General features: G+C 37.8%; 1 protein-coding gene across 1 annotated transcript in view; it reads left to right on the forward strand.

Moving 5' to 3' along the window:
- The first annotated feature begins 871 nt into the window (after nucleotides 1-871).
- Nucleotides 872-20042, forward strand: part of LOC125869762 (uncharacterized) — a 70099-nt gene continuing 50928 nt past the window's right edge. The window contains exons 1-4 of the mRNA XM_049550202.1: nucleotides 872-1133; nucleotides 2141-2270; nucleotides 8412-8544; nucleotides 16782-17955. Coding sequence (XP_049406159.1) covers nucleotides 872-1133; nucleotides 2141-2270; nucleotides 8412-8544; nucleotides 16782-17955 — 1699 coding nt within the window. The remainder of the gene's footprint in view (nucleotides 1134-2140; nucleotides 2271-8411; nucleotides 8545-16781; nucleotides 17956-20042) is intronic.

Raw genomic sequence — 20042 nt, forward strand, 5'->3', positions numbered from 1 at the left:
TTTCATACTCGATATGGTCATTATGTGTTTTTGGTAATGTCATTGGGGTTGATTAATTCTCCGGAAACATTTATGGATTTGACTAATAAAGTGTTTAGACAATACCTTGATATGTTCGTGATTGTGTTGATTGAAGATATCTTGATCTATTCAAGGAGTAAAGACGAGCATACCAAACATTTGAGGATTATGTTACAAGTCCTCAAGCACCAATAACTCTTTGCAAAGCTTAGTAAGTGTGAATTTTGGTTGAGATCCATGGCTTTTCTTGGTCACATTGTTTCCGGAAAGTGTATTGAGGTAGACCTCTATCCCCTTCTAATATTAGAAGTTCCTTGGGTATATCCGGCTACTATAGATTGTTTGTGGAAGGGTTTTCTTCAATTGCCTCAACATTAACAGCATTGACCCAAAATAAAGTCAAATTCTTATGGTCGGAAGCTTGTGAAAAGAGTTTTCAAGAATTGAAGGATAGACTTACTTCCGCTTCGGTGTTGACTTTACCGGAGGGAACCGATGGGTTTTTTTTTATTGTGGAGCTTCACGAATTGGGTTAGGATGTGTCCTTATGCAAAATAGGAAAGTCATTGCCTATGCTTCAAGGCAGCTTGAGATTCACGAAAAGAACTATCCTACCTATAACTTAGAACTAGTGGTGGTTGTGTTTGCTTTAAAGATTTGGACGCATTAATTATATGGTGTTCATGTTAATACCTTTACCAACCACAAAAGTTTGCAATATGTTTTCAAACAGAAAGAACTAAATATTTGCCAAAGAAGGTGGCTTGAGTTACTAAAGGATTATTACATGGGTGTTGTCTATCACCCAAACAAGGCGAATATGGTGGCGGATTCTCTTAGTCGGTAATCAATGGGTAGTGTTGCTCATATTAAAGATGATAAGAAGGAGTTGGTTCGTGATGTTCCTAGATTAGCCCGATTGGGTGTTCGATTAGTTGTCTCCACCAAAGGTGGTGTTATGGTCTATAATGGTTTAGAATCGTGTTTTGTGTCAGATCTGAAGGACAAGCAAGGTGTTGATCCGAATTTGGTCGAATTGAAGGAAGTGGTGCTTGAGAAGTGCTTCGATACCCGGGTTGTTTGTGTGTTCCCAATGATGATGACCTATGGGGGTAAATCTTATCAAAAGCTCATAGTTCTTGAGATTCCATTCACTTGAGAGCCACAAAGATGTACCTTGATTTGCGGGAGGTCTATTGGTTTAATGGGATGAAGAAGGATAGTGCGAAATTTATGGCTAAGTGTCTTAATTGTCAACAAGTGAAAGTTGAACATAAAAAGTCGGGAGGTTTGTCCCAAGATATCAGTATTCCTACTTGGAAGTGGGAAGATTTGAATATGGACTTCATTGTTGGTTTACCCCGCACCCGGAAACAACATGACTCAACTTGGGTTATTGTGGATTGAATGATAAAATTGGCACATTTCGTTCCCATCAAGGTTTCTTAATCGGCGGAGGACCATGCTAAGTTGTACGTGAGAGAAATGGTTAGGCTTCATGGAGTGCCCTTACCCATTATCTCCGATCGGGGTTCCCAATTCACTTCTTAGTTTTGGAAATCTTTCCAAAAGGGGCTTGGTACTCGTGTTAAGCTTAATACGGCCCTACATACTCAAATAGATGGGGAAACGGAGCGTACTATCCAAACTTTGAAAGATATGATGAAAGCTCGCGTAATTAACTTTAAGAGAAATTGGGATGATCATTGGCCTTTGATTGAGTTTTCATATAACAATAGATATCATTTAAGCATTGTTATGGCTCCATTTCAGGAACTATATGGTAGGAAGTGTAGATCTCTTATTGGTTAGTTTGAAGTGCGTGAAGTTTCTTGGATAGGACCTGAATTGGTACATGAAGCTATAGAGAACATTTGGCTTATTAGAGAAAGGTTGAAAAAGACTCAAAGTCGACAAAAGTCCTATGCCGATGTTAGAAAAAGACACCTTGTGTTTGATGTAGATGATTCAGTCTATTTTAAAATTTCTCCCATGAAGGGTATGGTGAGATTTAGAAAGAAAGAGAAACTTAGTCCCTGTTATGTGGGGCCATAAGAGATTTTGAGGCGGATCGGTAAAGTTGCTTATGAACTTGATTTACCTAATGACTTGGCATCAGTGCATCTAGTTTTCCATGTCTCCTTGTTGAAGAAATGTGTCGGTGATTCAGCAGCTATAGTATCATTGGAGAGTCTTGGTATAAAGGATAGTCTTTCTTATGAACAAGTTTCAGTTGAGATTTTAGACCGGCAAGTTCGGAAGTTAAAAAATAAAGAAGTTGCTTTCGTAATGTTCTTTGGACGAATCAGTTAGTTGAAGGTGCTACTTGGGAGGCCCAGGCCTATATGATATCCTGTTATCCTCATCTCTTACCCTCTGTTCCTGCTCAAGCTTGAATTATTTAGATCTTCATATTTTACTCTTTTGGTTCATGCGTCTTAGTTATTGATGTAATTCTCTCTAAGAATTACGAATGAAAATGGGGAAATCAAAGACAGGAAATAAAAATAGAAGAAGAGATACAAGAGAAGGAACAATTGGCAACTAAAGGATGTATTAAATCCTAAAACCTCCAATTGCAATCCCTAAACAAGCGCCGAATCTAGATAAATAGATTGACAAAAGAAAAGGAAATCAAAAGCAACCTAAATGTATATTAATCCAAATCAAGTACCGAATCTCTTATGATGACCCCAAGGAAATTAAATCTCCAAGCAACTCCCATTTCCAAACAATGTTCAATAAAAGCATCACCAAACTCTCAAGTCTCTCAAAGGAGATCCAATTCATCAATCATCCATATTAAAAATAGTCTACCTAAAAGAGAACCTATACTTGTTATTTACAGTTTTAGGCCATTATTATATAAGAGCCTAAAAATAGCCCAAATGAGGAGAAGGGTTAGCTGGGTCGTTCTCCCCTAAGGGACTCGGCGAGTCACCAATCCAATTGTCAAATTGGATCTTCTCTATAGATCCCTAGAACTTTAGGCGATCTTAGAGCCCTCGACTAAGCCATTAGGCGAGTCGCCGAAGTGACCTCTAGCTCCACGAATGTTGCAGCTTCTTCACTTGCTCTTCCTTGCTTCGTTAGACCTCCCACACTCCAAGATATCATCCTAACATTGTATTGCTCAATTGGGAGCTCCTTCCAAGAGTGTATGTTACTATTCGAGGCATGGAGTCCCCTATTTGTCATCAACTCAAGTTCAAGAACCTTCATCTTTGTGAATAGTCCTTCTATACATTTAAGCTCCTAAACTTGGCTTGGAGTGAGTGGCCTTGAGGTAATATGGATTGCATCATTCTTCCCTTCTTGAAAAGGATTCGTCCTCGAATACAAACCTTGCAAAACCATAGGGAAGGCAAATAACAACAAGATCCTCATGGCATGAGGGTTATTGTTAGCAATAACTATTCTATCACCATTCCAAGGATGCACAAACTTAGCATATAACCAAGAATCAAAATGATCAACAAAGGGAGTGTAACCCATCAAAACAAGAGATACTTTGCTACTCAAGAGACTTTCACCAAAGGGAAGAGTGAAGGAACCATTACACTTAGGCAAAAACACATGTAAACCCTCATTGGTTCCACATTTTAACAAGCACAATTCTCCTTTTAAGTCTAGTAGCACATGAACACCCTCATACCTAAGTGCAAAGTGATAAACAGTGTTAACTCAAGTTAAGACTCCATCCAATGTGATAGTTAACTTCAAAAATGTAATTCTTACCAACTCTTATTACTTGATCCTATGTGCTTGAATGAGGTATGTTTGCCAACTTGTGTTGGGAATATTTTTATACTTGACCCCTATCAACACCAAGTAAGAATCATATGAAAGAAAGAAAGTGTTACTACCACACTTATCACAATTTAAGCCAACACCAGGGTCAAAATGATAATTAGTCCACATAATTGAGTCATACAAACAAGTATAGATCTTAATGGTACCCCAACCCAAATGCAATGCACCTTTAACTCAAGCATGAGACTCATCATATGCAAAAGGCTATTAGAGGAAGGTGCCATGCCCACTCGGGTCCTCTAAGGTGTTCCTATAAGCAAGATCACAACTAGGTTCAAGGATCCTAGCACTCATTACATCACAAGATGGAACACACAAAGACATGATGATGAATTTAAGATAAACTTCACCTTCTCTTGAAAAATAACCCCTACCCCCACAAGATGCACAATCAATAAGATCATACTCAAAGTGATACTAAAGAAAGGGGTTTAGGAAACTACCCTTCCCCATACAAAACATAGGCCCCTCAAGTGGATTGTAAACCCTCAAGAAGGACTTTTCATCATAGGGAAAGGTGTCAACAAATTCATCAAAATTATGTTGTCATTTCGACCAACCATCACTACATAAGTTCCATAATTCAACTCACTATCAGTGTCAAATGGAAAGGAAATACATGAACTGGGATCAAGTACCCCATTTTTGTCCATTGGCACTCTTACCATCGAAAAACATACTCCACTCAAAAGTGTAAGCATCATCATATGTAAACAAGTAACAGAGAAAGGTGTTTCACAAAACAACATCGTCTAAGGAGTTTTTATAGGTATGACTACTAATAGGCTCAAAATCATTGGTCATACCATTAAGAACTGGAACACACCAAGAAGAAGAGGAAATGGGAAAACACATACCACCTTACTTCTAATCATAATCCTTCCCCACAAGAGTACTCTCATCTTCAAATAAGAGATTTCCATCTTTGGGAGGAAAAATTTCACACCATAGTGGGTTACTATAAAAAAAATATAGCTATCAAGAACTACACTACTCTCATGATTTACACCACTAGAAGTGATTTCATCATTTTCAAAAGAGATAATGTACATAAAGAGGGAATGATCAACCACCAGGGGAGAATTAAAACATGTATGTTCAGTCTAAAGAAGACACATATCATTTTTCAAAGCATTTTTAAGCACATGATCTCTATAAGCAAAAAAGTAATAGGATCTTCCACAAAAGGTATGCTCAAAGAGTCACTTCTATTTAAATGAGCAATATTTTTATAAGTATCACCAAAGTGAGGTTCCTTAATCACATCAAAAGATTCCTCAATTAGTGAACTACACTCAAATTCAAGTTGATCAACACAACTATCACATGATAATTAACTATCCCTCAAAGCATGGGTGTCAACACTAGGTGGACACAAATCGATCTTACCAGAAGAATCAATTTAGTCAACAATAGAATCAATTAGTGTATCCACACTCTCAATATGTACATTACCAACACATGGTAAAGAAACATTAGGCTCACATAAATTCAATCTATCACTTACACTTTGTTCATTTGCACTTGTAAAAGTATTAAGTTTAGCTATCGTACTATCACGACCAAAGGTAGCTCCTAGGCGTAACATGATGTATAGGACTCTGAGAGGCCTAATACAAGCCACTTAGCATTCATCATACAAGAAAATAGAATACAAGATATACAGAGACAGTTTCAACATATAAACATTTTTTAAAGAAAAGCAGAAATCTAAACATCATCTCAAAGCCATCTAGTACATAGGATAGATCAATGCGTAGCCCCTACATCAAGTTCCAAAATATGAGGACTCACCAACTTCAATCTTCTAAATGAGATCCTAGCCGTAGAAGTGTGAATCTGTAAGGTCGGTCCCTATATTTGGATAAATATAGGCAATAGTATGGGTAGTACAAAGATGTACTAAATATGAAAACATGTAAAACAAGTGGCAGTTACATATGTCCCATAACTATGTGCCACAATAGGTTTGTCTGAGATAGATATAAGCTAGTGGATCCACTTAAGCTAGAAAGTTATGGTTCTTACCTTGGAAAGTAAGGACAGTTGTTCTTGGTGTGGGATAGAAACTATATTCCATGTTATAGCTCACATGGTCTTTGTCGGGTATTTGCAAACTTTCCATAATAATGAACTAAGATTACTTCTAGAAGTATATCAAATATGTTTTAAAGATGTTTAGCTTGCATTGACCATGATTATGACTTATGTTTTCTAACATGATTATTTTATGTTCTAGTTTGGTCATTGCATTTCATATAAAGTCATTTTAGTATGACTTCATGACTCTTATACATTTCTATAATACTTGTTACATTTGATGTACCAACACATACTCTTACCTACATTATTTCACCATTGTAGAGTCCTACGCTCCTACCAACCACACTCGTGGCTAGATTGATCCTTGGAGTTTTTTAAGAGATTGGTCAGTCCTTATGTTCTGAGGACTGAGACTCTTTTTCTGATTTCATGTGTTTTTATTTCGGATTTTTTATATGATGTATGGGTAACGTCTCAATCACTCCTATGATGTAATAAATTGCTTTGAGACTTATGTTAGACTTTCACTACTTTTGTCAAACTCTCTTTATGATATAAAATTTCTTTTGAACTCTTTAAGATTCTATTATCTTGTATATGTATGTTAAGTGGTTTGTATAGGTTCTCTCGATGTCCTATACGCCATGTTACGATTAGGATGTACTTTGAGTCGTCACACTATATTATAAATCAATATACACAAGATATGTAAGTAGTCAGTACTCAAAATATGAGGAAAGATGCATGAGTATAAACATAATAATGTGATAAATATTAGAACATGATAATGCATGACCAACTTAACGAGACATAATCTGATAAGTTGAGGTGATAGAAAATAGTACAAGGTCAATCTAATATACTGAAAATCATGTCATAAGTAGAAGTCATAATTATAGTCATATAATATGTGAGAATCATATTCTTTTGTCGGAAATACTGTTAACCGACATAAACCATATGAGCTATAACATGTAGTTCAGTGTGCTACTACCACACCAAAACTACAGTGTCCTACTTGCGTAGATAAGGACCATAATGTTTATCATAGGAGGATCCACTAGCAAAAGTCAAGCCTCTTCTAATGGGTGACAAACTAAGGAGTCAATCCTCTACTAATGGTTAACTCATCTAATCCTACAGTGGCACGTAGTTCCGAGACAAGGGGTTCTAGTAAATTTCTCATACCTCTACTAGCGGGTGAACCTCCATTCCAATGTCAATTCGGTGTTATGTAAAGTCCCATTAGAATAGATGAATAATCAAAACATATTGATAGTCCTTGAAATGCTAAGAATCTAGTAAAACCAAATCAATCATGAGACTCAAAATCATAAGATTAGCTACTTTTAAATATCATGATTTCATAACATAATCAATGAATAAGAGGCACTTATCTAAAGCATCTAAATCATGATCCACTTTCATTGTAAGAATTACTTCAGTCACAAGCATTCAAATTAAGAAGACATGTTTGATGTGTTATCTAAGAGCATAATTGATTCGTAAGTACTTCAATTTATAATACATACATATAGCATGGGTTCATATAACATTATTGAAAACATTATAATATGTTCAAATCATGCATAATAGGATCATTCATGGACAGAAACTTTAGAGCCTTGAACTTATAAAAAATCATGAAAACCCTAGAAATTTAGGTAGAAATCATAAGTAGAAATAGGGTTTATTTGGGTACTCAATGGGAGAAAGGACCCATTGATGAAATTCCAACACACCTTGTGATGTAAACCTAGCTTGAAAATCAGAAAAGGAGACTTGAACTTGAAGAAGAAGACTTGAGAGTTTTTGGGTGTTTGAGGGTGAATGGGGATGGTTTTTTCCTTAGAAAGGGTCACAGATCTTAGGAATACTCTAGAAATGATGTGTTTTAGGAATTAAAAGAGTAGAAAAGGTCCAAAATAACCCTAAGGAAATTCTACCAAAAAGACTTTATGAGCCTATATACGGTTCGTACATACTTCTACAAACTGTATTGGTCATCCGTCAAATGAGATTCTGAAACCCCAACTTACTGATCGAAACTCAAAAACTCGGCCATGAACCGTCAAACCAACCACGACTGGTACAACTCCTTCGTGCACTGAGCCTTGGACTTAGGCCTGGACCTCAAGCTACAAACCACTAATGTCCAAGTATGGATTTTACTCCCTTCTATGGTGCGTAGTGGCTAGTCGTACCCCAAAGTACTGAAAAATCTAAATCTCAATCCATGAGTTATTTAATTTTCCGCTAACCATCGTGTTGGCTTGTGGAGTCTTTACTGATACATGACATTTTTTCAAACTTGGAATCTCAACTACGACCAAAAACTACTAACCATGGAACCAAGTGTGGTTTGTACTTTTCCATTGTAAACCAATTGCACTAGCAAATTTCTATAACATTTCCTTTCCAATTCAACTTCCAATCACTTTTATACTTCTGTGGTGTTACAATATTGATGTTATGGGTTGATGTTCCTCCCCCGTGGGAACATCTACTGAGATTCCTATGGCTTCTATGATCAGATATGTTGAGCATGTTGCTCAAGATGATTCTAATACCTCTGAGACTAATAAGGATGAGTTAGGTGTAGAAGTGGAGCATGATGTCGATGTTCAAATGATTGACCCGTATGCTGAGATAGACGAATTAGAGAAGGTGCTTGTGCATGTGATGATGGATGTATTCTTTCATGACACTTCCATCATTGGCTCTAGTAGGTTTGAACCGAATGAGGAGCCCATTGGACTGACCTCGGGTGATGGAAATTATATGGGCATCGATACCCAAAATAAGGACACACTAGTGAGCAAGACTTCTACTCGTGCTTAGCTCTATAGGGGAATTCCTTACTCACTCCTTCCTTATTCTCTTCATTAATTTTTATGGCATTGAGGACAATGCATTTGTTTTTATGGAGAGGAAGTTATTTCATTTTGGTTGTAAATTTAATTTTGATACATTGATTTATTTTTGGGTTGTAATTTTAACTTGATGATGGTGTAGTTGACTTCTTATTTGATTTTGATATATGTATTTGTTTTTGGGTTGTATTTTACACTTGATGATAGTGTACATAACTTTTTATTTTTATCTATTAATATAAAAGTTTTTCTCTTCATTGTGGTATTGAAGTTGTGTTGATTTGATCTTGAAATGTGCATCCTTGCCTACAATTTTCAATAATCAATTGTCTCTAACATGTTTTACTCAAAAAGTGTTATTGATGAGATATGTGGTGGTGATAATTCGAAATGGTCATTTGAGTTGTATAATCCTTTCATGAGTTTTGAGAATCTTGTATTGACTAGTTAAATATCAAGTTGTGAGATTTGCAATCATCACTACACGCAAACTAGATTGTAGAATTGTGTTTGAGTGCCATGTGTGGTGAGGTCTACTTGAATTAAATGCAGTGTGAAAACCTAAAACTTGCCTTGTTGGTCCAATGGTTTGATAGTTGTGAACATGGGAAATTACCATAGGCACTCTTCTTGAGAGTAAACCATTTTGTTGACCATTTGTTATGACCACCTTGTGAGTGTGTGACTTGTTTTTCCAAATTTGAGCCTGAAGCTTTCTTTATAAAAGAAGTTAATCCCTCATCCCTAAATCATTTTGAATCATTACCTCCCATATCTTCCAAAACCTTCTTAAAGAATTGGAATGTAACTGAAAACCAACTTAGGTTAAAAACCTAAGTTCGAGGTTCGGTAAGTGACAAGGACAGTAAAGGAAAAATAGCTTTGTGTGGAAATGGAGAACTTCAACCCAATGGCAAAGTTTGAAAAAAAACAAAACGGAGACTCATCCTTACAAAATAAAAAATAACAAAATTAAGATATATTCAGATTGTGTTGTGTAAATAAAGTTGCTTGTTGTGTTGATTCTTCAATAAATGGGTTCCAAATGAGTGAAGCCAAGGAATGTTTCTAGAAAAGATTTTGGTGAAGTTTGATGTTCTAAATGAAGAAAGAATGTATGAAAGAAGTAAGGCATTGTTAATGCCTCAAGAAGGTAGAGTCAATATAATTCAAAATTACCCTAAATGATCATCAGCACCATTAAAAGCCTTGAAAGAATTGTGTGATCTCGTGGAACTAATTTATGGTTTGAAAAATAGGGGCAAGCATATGGGTAGAAGCATGCTTGTTATTCTCTTTTGGAGTGTGAAAGTTTGTTATGATACCTAAATTGATAAATTTCTTGTGGTTTGTGATACCATGTGATCATTCTTTTTGTGAGGGCACTTGGATACTTTTGTTGAGCATAATTTGACATCTTAGTGAGCTTTTGTGAGAATTTGCTTTGATTGATAATGGCTAGTCATTGCTTGAACCTTTTAATGCATAATTGGAAGTTGTGAGTTTTGAAACTAACTTTGTGTAGCACTTGAATTTTAGATCTGAAGTAGCTCTATTTGAGTAAAGCTTTGTTGAACTAATTCATATGATGTGTTACTTGAGGAAAGGCAAAAGTTTAAGTTGGAGGTGTTGATGAGTCAGGTATTTTGGACTCATATTAGGCTTCTAGTTCCAAAAATGTATGTCCTCAATAACTATTTATTTCCTTTACTGATGAAAATGTGTTTGAATTTAAACTATGAGATGTTAAGGACAACAGAGCGAAGGAAACCAAAAACTTGGAAAAATAAACAAAAAGGCAAAGCTGAAACTCGCGCAAAAAAGTCATTCGGCACATTAAAGAGAACCAAGCTTTCCGAAAGGGACCGATCTTAAACCCCAACGATCCACTTCAGATCGGCAATAAAAAGCGACTTTGGCGCATCGCCGAAGGTCACGACCAAAAATTGGGCCATGATGGCGTCCACTATAACCCACCGAGTGGACAAGCCTAAGCCCAATTGTAAGATGTAGAAGACAAAATTCATATATATAAAAACAAATAATAATAATAAGTGGAAGACAAGAATAAAGTATAAATAAAGAAGTGTCATATCATATATATGTAGTATGATACAAAATGTACAAAATAGGCACACAAGTGACCAAAAGACAAACTAACACAAGTTACCGATCCCCCAGACATGGTGTCACCTATACATGGGTTAAAGGAGACTTTCCTTGCACTTATTGACTTTCCCTGTTCCTTTCACCATATCCCCAACTTAGGCTTTTGGCCTAAGTTGACTATTCAATCAACCACAAATCAAGAGGATTATAGGTAGCGGATTAAGAGAGGTCTAGTTTTCATCAAGTTTCTTCCAAAGAAAGGTAAGGCTCAAGAGGTGTTCAAAAGTGGTTCACACACTCACAAGGTAGGTCACAAAAGAGGTATATGTAAAATTAACTCACACTCTTAGAAGTTGCCTAAGATCATATCAAGAGATAGCATCGCTTAATTGACCGGACCAACGGGGAAAATTCTAGGATCAATCATGCATAGTTCATATGTAAGCTCATCACACTAGGTATTGACATTATAAGTCAAACAAGACTCCACACTTTCGCTAGTGTGCAATCATCACAAGTGACTCAATTCGATACCAGGCTAGTCATAACGAGATGCAAAGAGTTCACATAATGTCTATGCTACTTCATTTGGGCTCATCATGACCGCACATTCAAGTTTGTTCGATTGAGAGCACTATTCAATTCATCGGTATTGATCAGAACTGAAACTTAAATTTGTGAAGGAACAACCATATTCAACATAGAAGGGGTGGCATAAAATTTTTGAAAGGGTCAAAATCATTTTGCAATTTAAAACACGGAGAGACAAGCTCAAACCTTCCACGAAAGCAGTATTTAACATAATTATAGCCTACAACCCAAATACATAAATAAAACATAATTCATGAATAGCACACAAAGGTGGGCATCACCCCACCACAAATAAAAGCAATACGTCATCAAATGCAAATAACACAGAATCCAAAATAGAAAATAAAGAAAGACAAAGAGGGAGGTAAAAAGGAATCATGTCTATGCACTCTCTCCATCTTTCGGGGTAACAGTGCTCGATGTGTCAGCCTGGAATTTGATAATGGTCCCCGGAGCTTCTTCAGAAGATTCAGCGACAGCTGACTTACCAAGATTGTCCAAGTCATGAGCCGTCAGAAATAAGTGGATAGCTGTGAAGAATCCACATCACCACGAGGGAATAGTGGGGTCTCGGGGATTTGTTCTCTTGCTTGTACTGGGCTTCTTGCCCTCATTATCCATTTTGGGAGGATCTATTGCCTTTGTATTTTTCCTGAAATTTTTCGCTCTTGTTTGTCAGGGTTGCATATCTCTTCCAGCTACTTTCGGTATAGCCATTTCTACAAAGCTTTGAGAAAAATTTAGAAAGTATTCAGACAAAAGCAATGCCATTCAATTTCAGAATCACTTCACCGAACCAGTTGACAAAGCACTCAACTACTTAGGCGGTGTGCTGAGTGTAGTGCACAGAGAATACAAGGGTGCAAACAAAGGGCGAACAATAAGACTTTCGGCGAGGTGCCGAATGCGTTTGGCGACATCATGCTTCTCGCCGAAAGTTACAAAATTCAACATCACATTTAGCATTGAATTAAAGGCGAGAGGGGACTTTAGGCGAACCGTCAAGTGGTTCGGCGAGCTCGACCCAGCTCGCCAAATGACTTGATGTGCCTACTTTCGACCCAACTTCCCGAATTCAACCCCGCAACCTTCCGAAAGCAAAATCAAAATATGTAATTGCCAAATTAGGCTCAGGCCCAGCGACACTTATGCATAACCCACGATTTCTCATCCACTATAGGGCACAACTTTTAGTAATTAACTATTTAACATAGTACGGTCAATATTATTGAATCAAAGCAAGTAAACAAAAAAAATTTAATCCTAGCAGAGAGGACCAGCACACAACATCAAAGTAATGTCATTGTATTTGAGCACACCTTTTGATAAAAGGAATGTAGGGCGTGGAAACCATCCTTGGATGCTGATTAAGATGCTACTGAGATGCTCGCGACAATGCAATCCAGATCCAAGCACAATTTAATAACCAAAACACAATAGAGATGCAACAATATTGAGAATAAAACTGGGTGCGAGTTTGCAAAATTTGAAAATGAGGGAGAGCTTATGAAATTGAAACTTTTAAACCTTTTGCTTGAAAAACCGTCTACTTCTTGCACGCTCGGCGACATTGGTTGTGACCACCGAACCATTAGGTATTACGACAAACAATCACCTTCCTCACCAAGTTTTATAGAATCCCCCAGTTAATGTGGGGATCCAAACAACTAAACAAATGTGGGTCGCCGAGCTGATCGGCGACTCGCCAATCATTTCTTTGGGACCGCCGAGTTTTTTAGACCTCAAACCCATGCTGGGTTGGATAAAACGGCGGTGTGAGTCGGGTTGCCTAATACATTGACAACTCACCAACTAACATTTCCCTCACGAATCTCTTTCTTTCCAAATGTTTCCCTCACTTCTTCCTGCATAATTAATACACCATTATTTTATCAAAGCAACATAAAGTAATAAAGGGTTTTGGGTTACCTCCTAAACAACGCCTTAGTTAACGTCGGGGCACGACGCAAGTGCACCTTCAAACCTCATTTTTGGGTTGACCATAGTGTCACTAGCCAAACCCCATTGTTGTCTCAGATTGAGGTGTGATGAGATATGACCCATTTGGGTCTTTAACCGCTTAATCGAAACTGAATGGCAGGTGACGGTCTGGTTAAAGGTGGATACATCTTCTTTCATGCCTTTTAATATTTTGTCTGGCCCTTCAACTTTGTTGAGAATACGTGATAGCATATCCTCAGACCTACCACCTTCCAAGTCCTTGGTCTTTTGGCGCTCATGTGGAGGCACATATTCTTGTTTAGGGGGTCAAATTGAGTGGGAAATGGGTCTAACCCAAATTTTAGAGCAACCGTATCAAAATCTGAAATTTCTAAGTGAAGCCTTTTTCGAGGGTCAACTTTGGAGGGTCATATCTCCTAGCACACAAATTATTTGGGTGGCCAATAATATATCCATGGAAAGCCCTTTGAGTTAGCTACCTAACTCACTTCGTTTCACCTCATTCGGAGTTCGGACGAAGAAGTTATGCCCATTTTCGTAAAATCTGTCCGGCAGAAAAAGGCAAATTCCAGTAGCTGATTTTACTGTTCATTTACTGTTCACCCGCCTGAAATTTTTTCTAAGTGTTGGACCATTTTTTTCAAAGGACTTATATTATTTCCTATATACCATTAGTTCATTCCCATCCCTAAAAACATTTCCCTCTCTACAATCCTCCATTTAAGAAGAAGAAGAAGTGGGAGCTAGGGCTTTGGATTCAAGGCTTTCTTCATCAAATTTCGTGGGAGATCATAGCAAAGGTATGGTGGTCTTGATCCTTGTCTAATTTTCCATTCAAGGAGCCAAATCCAAAGTTATTTCAAAGTATGAAAAATCTAGGTTTTCACTCAATCTCATGGGTTCTTCCACCAAATGGTTTTAAAAGGTTTCTAATGGCACTTTATGGTTATATTGTTGTTGTATTGACGATTTAAGATGAAAATACTCCATGAACCCATGATTTCTCTCTATTCCTAGTTTATGCCTTTATGAAGTGGGTTGCTAGATAATGAATGTATATGAATCAAACTTGTTTAAAGGTCTTTAGATTGTTGAAGTATGTCATTACCCATGCTTATTTTATGGTGTATTGTTGGTGTATTGGTATGTGAGGCTTATGGCCTTAAAGGCATAGTATGAGAAATTGGAGTGTTATCATGACATTATACGAATGAGAATTCAATGAAGATAATGTGATCATGTTATGAATGTAAAGGTGTTGTTGTAGGTTGTTCACTGGTTTGGTTGCATAATTACTACCCTATTTTCCATGCTCTTTGATTCCATTACATGCCTTCAAGGTGTTTGACAAAATGTCCAACTATGGAGAATTGATGAATCGATGCTTTAAAGTTTGAGTTATGAGATGTATGGAAATCCAGAGATGTGTTGATGACACTCATGAATGTTGATGATATAATATGAAGGATTCTTCAATATAAAGTATACCTTGAATTGGTAGGGCTTATGCATCATTTTCTTGTATAAATGATTATATTGTTGATTGTTGAATCCTTGGATCGGTAGGCTTATGGCACCCTTCCACACATGCTTATAATGAACCTTGGATCGGTAGGCTAATGGCACCCTTCCATTAATGATAAGTAATGAACCTTGGATTCGGTAGGCCTATGGCACCTTTCCATAAAGGTTAATGATGAGACTTGAATCGGTAGGCCCATGGCACCCTTTCAAGAGGAGTTAATGAGCTTTCCTAAATGTACCTTGAATCGGTAGGCTTATGGCACCCTTTCATGTGTTAAATAATGTACCTTGAATCGGTAGGCTTATGGCACCCTTTCATGTGTGATGATGTCAAAGTAATGAACTATTCTATGGGAATGTAGGCTAAGCACCGAGCGGATTTGGTTAGATGGAAACTCCCCCGACAGTTAGGCATGAGTTTCAATGATCGTCTACCTTATCCCATAAACTATGTGCCCGCATAGGAAGCTAGTGGATCCATTAAGCTATATATACCGGTCTTCCTTAGGCAAGTAGACCACCTCTTTTCGGTGTGGGGACTCATGACACCGGATTCCATGACAAGCTCTCATGGTCTATGTCGGTTAAACGCTTACTTCCCATCATGTGAGATTTCATTATGGTTTCTTGACAGGTTCTACAAAGTGTAGGTAGTAGTATGGGATGCTACCTATACATTGCACGAGTAGGCTTGGAGAGGGTCATAGTGAGTTTCTCTAAATCCTAATGACTGTGACATGAATGTACCCTAAATGAGGTTATTAAAGAATGTTGGCTCTTAAATGCTTAATATGTTATGCATGTTATACTTGGGTTATATTACGAGTTATTTTCCCTTGTCATGTCTTAATTAATGATATACCTCTTATGTATGAATATTGTGCAAAGGTGAAAGAAAGGAATGATAAGTTACTTTAAGTGACCTAAATGTGGTGCCTTAGTATGGATGGTGGTATGGGACGTCATCCATACATTGCACGAGGTATAGCATAAGGGTTTCTTGAGGTGAAGGTCCAAGGTAAAGGTTTTCATGTTGATATTGTTTAAAGGTGATATTATGACTTACTTGATGTTATGCTTGTCTTGTATGTCTTTTATGCTATTGTTCATGATATTTCAAAAAGGTGGCATAATGCATGGTTTCTAACTAAAATGTCCCTTTTTAAGCATGTTTTGCATGGTCATCATACTTAGTACATTTTGTGTACTAACCCATATTCTTCATATTTTTACTATAAGTGTAGGTTCCGGCAAGTGATCCCTCCTAGCTAGTTTGAAGTGTTGGATTGCTTTCCTCCAAGACTTGGTATGTCCTCATGGATTCGAGGACAAGACTTTTAAGTTCTTTTGTTCATGTAATAGACTTCTTTTGATTGTAAAGGGCCGTGTCCCTACTTATGTTTTGCGACTGTGTCTAAGATGGCCATGTGAGACTTAGACTTCCGCTGTGTGTTTTTAAAGTTGTTTTAAGAAGTTTAAATGTGTGGATGTAAATAATTTTTTTTTTATTATTCCGCACTATTTTCATTATTGAATGCAATGAATGACTATGTGGCTTGTATAAGACCCCTTCGGGGTCGAGTACGCCTTGTTACGACTTGGGGGTGCTCCCGGGTCGTGACAAACATGGTATCAGAGCATAAGATTTTGGAAATTTTTTTTTTAGGATCGATGTCTCACATGCCACATCTAGTAGAGTCTTGTTCATCGGTGTGAGTCGCGACACATCTATGAGCGAGAGGCTATAGGATGCTAGAAGTTACACTTCTTTCATATTCTTAAAGTCGTGCCTTAGAGTGTGGTTCTATAAGTGTTCTTATCCTTATCCTTCTCTTGTGTTTATAGGATATGAATACAAGAGGGAGACCCGCAAGGAGAGTAGGAGAAGAGGATGTGAATGAGGAAGTTCCTCCCCAAGTTGTGCAAAATGGTCAAGGTGTGCAATGCAATCAAGTTCCTATAGGTGAGCAAGAGAATGAGGTTCCGGTGGTTCCCCCGGATATGACCAATGAAGAGATTAGGTCGGCTTTCTTAATCTTGGCCCGAGCCATGGCGGCTCAAGCGACTAGAGATATGGGGCCTAGGGTGAATGCTAATGAGGGTACTATGGCTTCTAAGTTGAGAGACTTTGTGAGGATGAATCCTCCGGTGTTTCTAGGTTCTAAGGTGGGAGAGGATCCCCAAGAATTTTTGGATGAAGTGTATAAGGTAGTGAGTGCTATGGGGGTGACTTCAAGAGAAAAGGCGGAGCTTGCCTCCTATCAATTGAAAGATGTTGCCCAAATTTGGTTCACTCAATGGAAGGCTAATAGGCCGGTGGGAGCGGATCCTATAGAATGGGAGGAGTTTAAGGAAGCTTTCCTTGGTAGGTACTTTCCCCGTGAGATGAGGGAGTGTAAGGTTGAGGAGTTTATCAATCTTCGGCAAGGTAATATGAGTGTGCAAGAGTATTCCTTGAGGTTTACCCAATTGTCTAAGTATGCCCCATCTTTGGTGTCAAACCCTAGGGATGAGATGAGTAGGTTTGTGACCGGCGTATCCGACCTAGTCAAGGAAGAGTGCCATACGGCAATGCTCCATAATGACATGAACATTTCTAGGCTCATAGTGTATGCTCAATCCATTGAGGAGTCCAAACTTAAGAGGATGAATAGGAATGTGAAGAGGGGTAGATCCGATGAGCAAAGTCAACCTAGGTTCAAGAAGAGGGCTCAAGATCAAGATTTTTCAAGTGCTCCTAAGGTTAACCAAGATAAAGGTGGTGGATCTCAATTTTCTAAACCTACTTGCACCACTTGTGGCAAGAGGCACTATGGGAAGTGCCTAGCCGGTACTAATGGATGCTATGGTTGTGGGAAGAATGATCACAAGGTGAAAGATTGTCCTACTTTTACGGCTAGAGGAAGGGAGGCAAAGCAAGCTTCTAAAGATGGAACGGTTCCTATTCCTCCAAATTATGGTCGTTTCTATGCTCTCCAAGCTAGCAAGGACAAGGAAGCTAATCCGAATGAAGGCGCCGGTAAGTTTTAGTTCCTTATGGTCATGAATGTCTTGATGAGGTTTCTATGGTGTTGTTTTTCATGTTTGCCTTAATTGGGTTTTCTTCTAAGTGGGGGATGGTAGGTTGAATAGCAAGGTTGTTGAGAGTGTTGATATCCTTATCTCATTCCTTCTATTCTTATTCAAGCTTGAGGCCAAGAGTTCCTAGTAGCTTGTTTTATGTTTTGGAGTCTTGGGTGAAAATGAGTTTCCATGGTCTCCTTATGTTATGCATGTCCTATTTGAATTCTTGTTAAATGATAAAATGAGTTTTCATAAACGTGTTCCTCGTGTTGATGTGCATTTAGTTGAGTTGTCTATATGCTTCATGAGGATAAATGTTGAACATGCTTAAATGTTGCATGAGTTGATTTATTAGGCATGCTTAAATGTGTTCTTGAGAATGTTGCATAATTGTACTTTTGTGAGAAAATTGCATAATGTGCCTAATAATTTTGGGATGAGTGTGATGTAAATTGGAGAAGGAAGTTCATCCAATGAAATGAGAAATGGTAAAGCTTGATGCATAAGGAATTGGTAGATGTATTCCTAATTTCTTGAATTGCATGAAGTTGTTTGAGCCTCATTGATGTGGAGTTGATGTTTCCTCCGATATTTATGTACTTGTATTGATGTTGTATGCATGTTGATGGGCTGTATACTTGAGTTGTTACCCCTTATGTGTTTAAAGTGTCATTCGAGGACGAATGTTCCTAAGTGGGGGATAATGTAACGACTCGGAAAATGATAGAGTGAAACTAGAGCCTCACATGTGAGTTTGGAGTCGAGAACTTAATGAAATGATTATATTTGAATTTGACCCAAAAAGTTCTTAAAAATGTGCTTCGGAAGTTACCGGAAACTTGTTTAGCTGTATATAAAAAGATCCGTTTCGTTTTTCGAAAATCCGACTTCATATTCTTGTTTAGGGGGTCAAATTGAGTGGGAAATGGGTCTAACCCAAATTTTAGAGCAACCGTATCAAAATCCGAAATTTCCAAGTGAAGCCTTTTTCGAGGGTCTACTTTGGAGGGTCATATCTCCTAGCACACAAATAATTGGGTGGCCCATAACATATCCATGGAAAGCCCTTTGAGTTAGCTACCTAACGCACTTCGTTTCACCTCATTCGGAGTTCGGACGAAGAAGTTATGCCCATTTTCGTAAAATCTGTCCGGCAGGAAATGCAATTTCCAGTGAGCGTTTTTACTGTTCACCCGCCTCATTTTTTTTTCTAAGTGTTGGACCATTTTTCCAAAGGGCATATGTTATTTCCTATATACCATTAGTTCAATTCCCATCTCTAAAACATTTCCCAAAACACCTCTCCCATACTTAGACACATTTTCTCTCAAGTTCTCTCAAGAACCCTAATCCAAAACCTTCCTCAAGATTGAAGAGACTCTTGCTCCAAGTTCCAAGCTTCCATTGAAGACACTCTCAAGACCTTCATAAGAACTCAAGGTATGTGGTGTTGAACTCATGGGTCCTTCCACCCATAGTGCCTAGACTCTATTCTACTCACTAATTCATGGTTTAAGTTAAGATTCATAAATTAGTCTTGTTCTTTGTAATAATTTCCTGCACATTGAATTTTAAACATGAAAAGTGATTGTTTTGAGCATGTTGTGACTCTAGAACTTGAACCTAAATTTGGAATGGATGTGGAGATTTTCATGTGGTATTGTGGGTGTTAAAAAGGTGTTGTTGTAGGTTGTTCACTGGTTTGGCTGCATAATTACTACCCTATTTTCCATGCTCTTTGATTCCATTACATGCCTTCAAGGTGTTTGACAAAATGTCCAACTATGGAGAATTGATGAATAGATGCTTTAAAGCTTGAGTTATGAGAGGTATGGAAATCCAGAGATGTGTTGATGACAAACTAAGCTTGTGTATATGTTCATTCCATACATGAGATTGCATTAGAGCCTATGGGAATTTCCTATATAAAGTGTTGCATGACCATGCCCGGTCCGGGGGAAAAGAACGGGACAACCATGTGAGAGGTTTATATCTCACTACCTAGGATGCTTGGGGTGTGACCAACATCAACCATGTGAGAGG

This window comes from Solanum stenotomum, chromosome 7 (genome assembly GCF_019186545.1).
Source record: "Solanum stenotomum isolate F172 chromosome 7, ASM1918654v1, whole genome shotgun sequence".
Taxonomy (NCBI): Eukaryota; Viridiplantae; Streptophyta; class Magnoliopsida; order Solanales; family Solanaceae; genus Solanum; species Solanum stenotomum.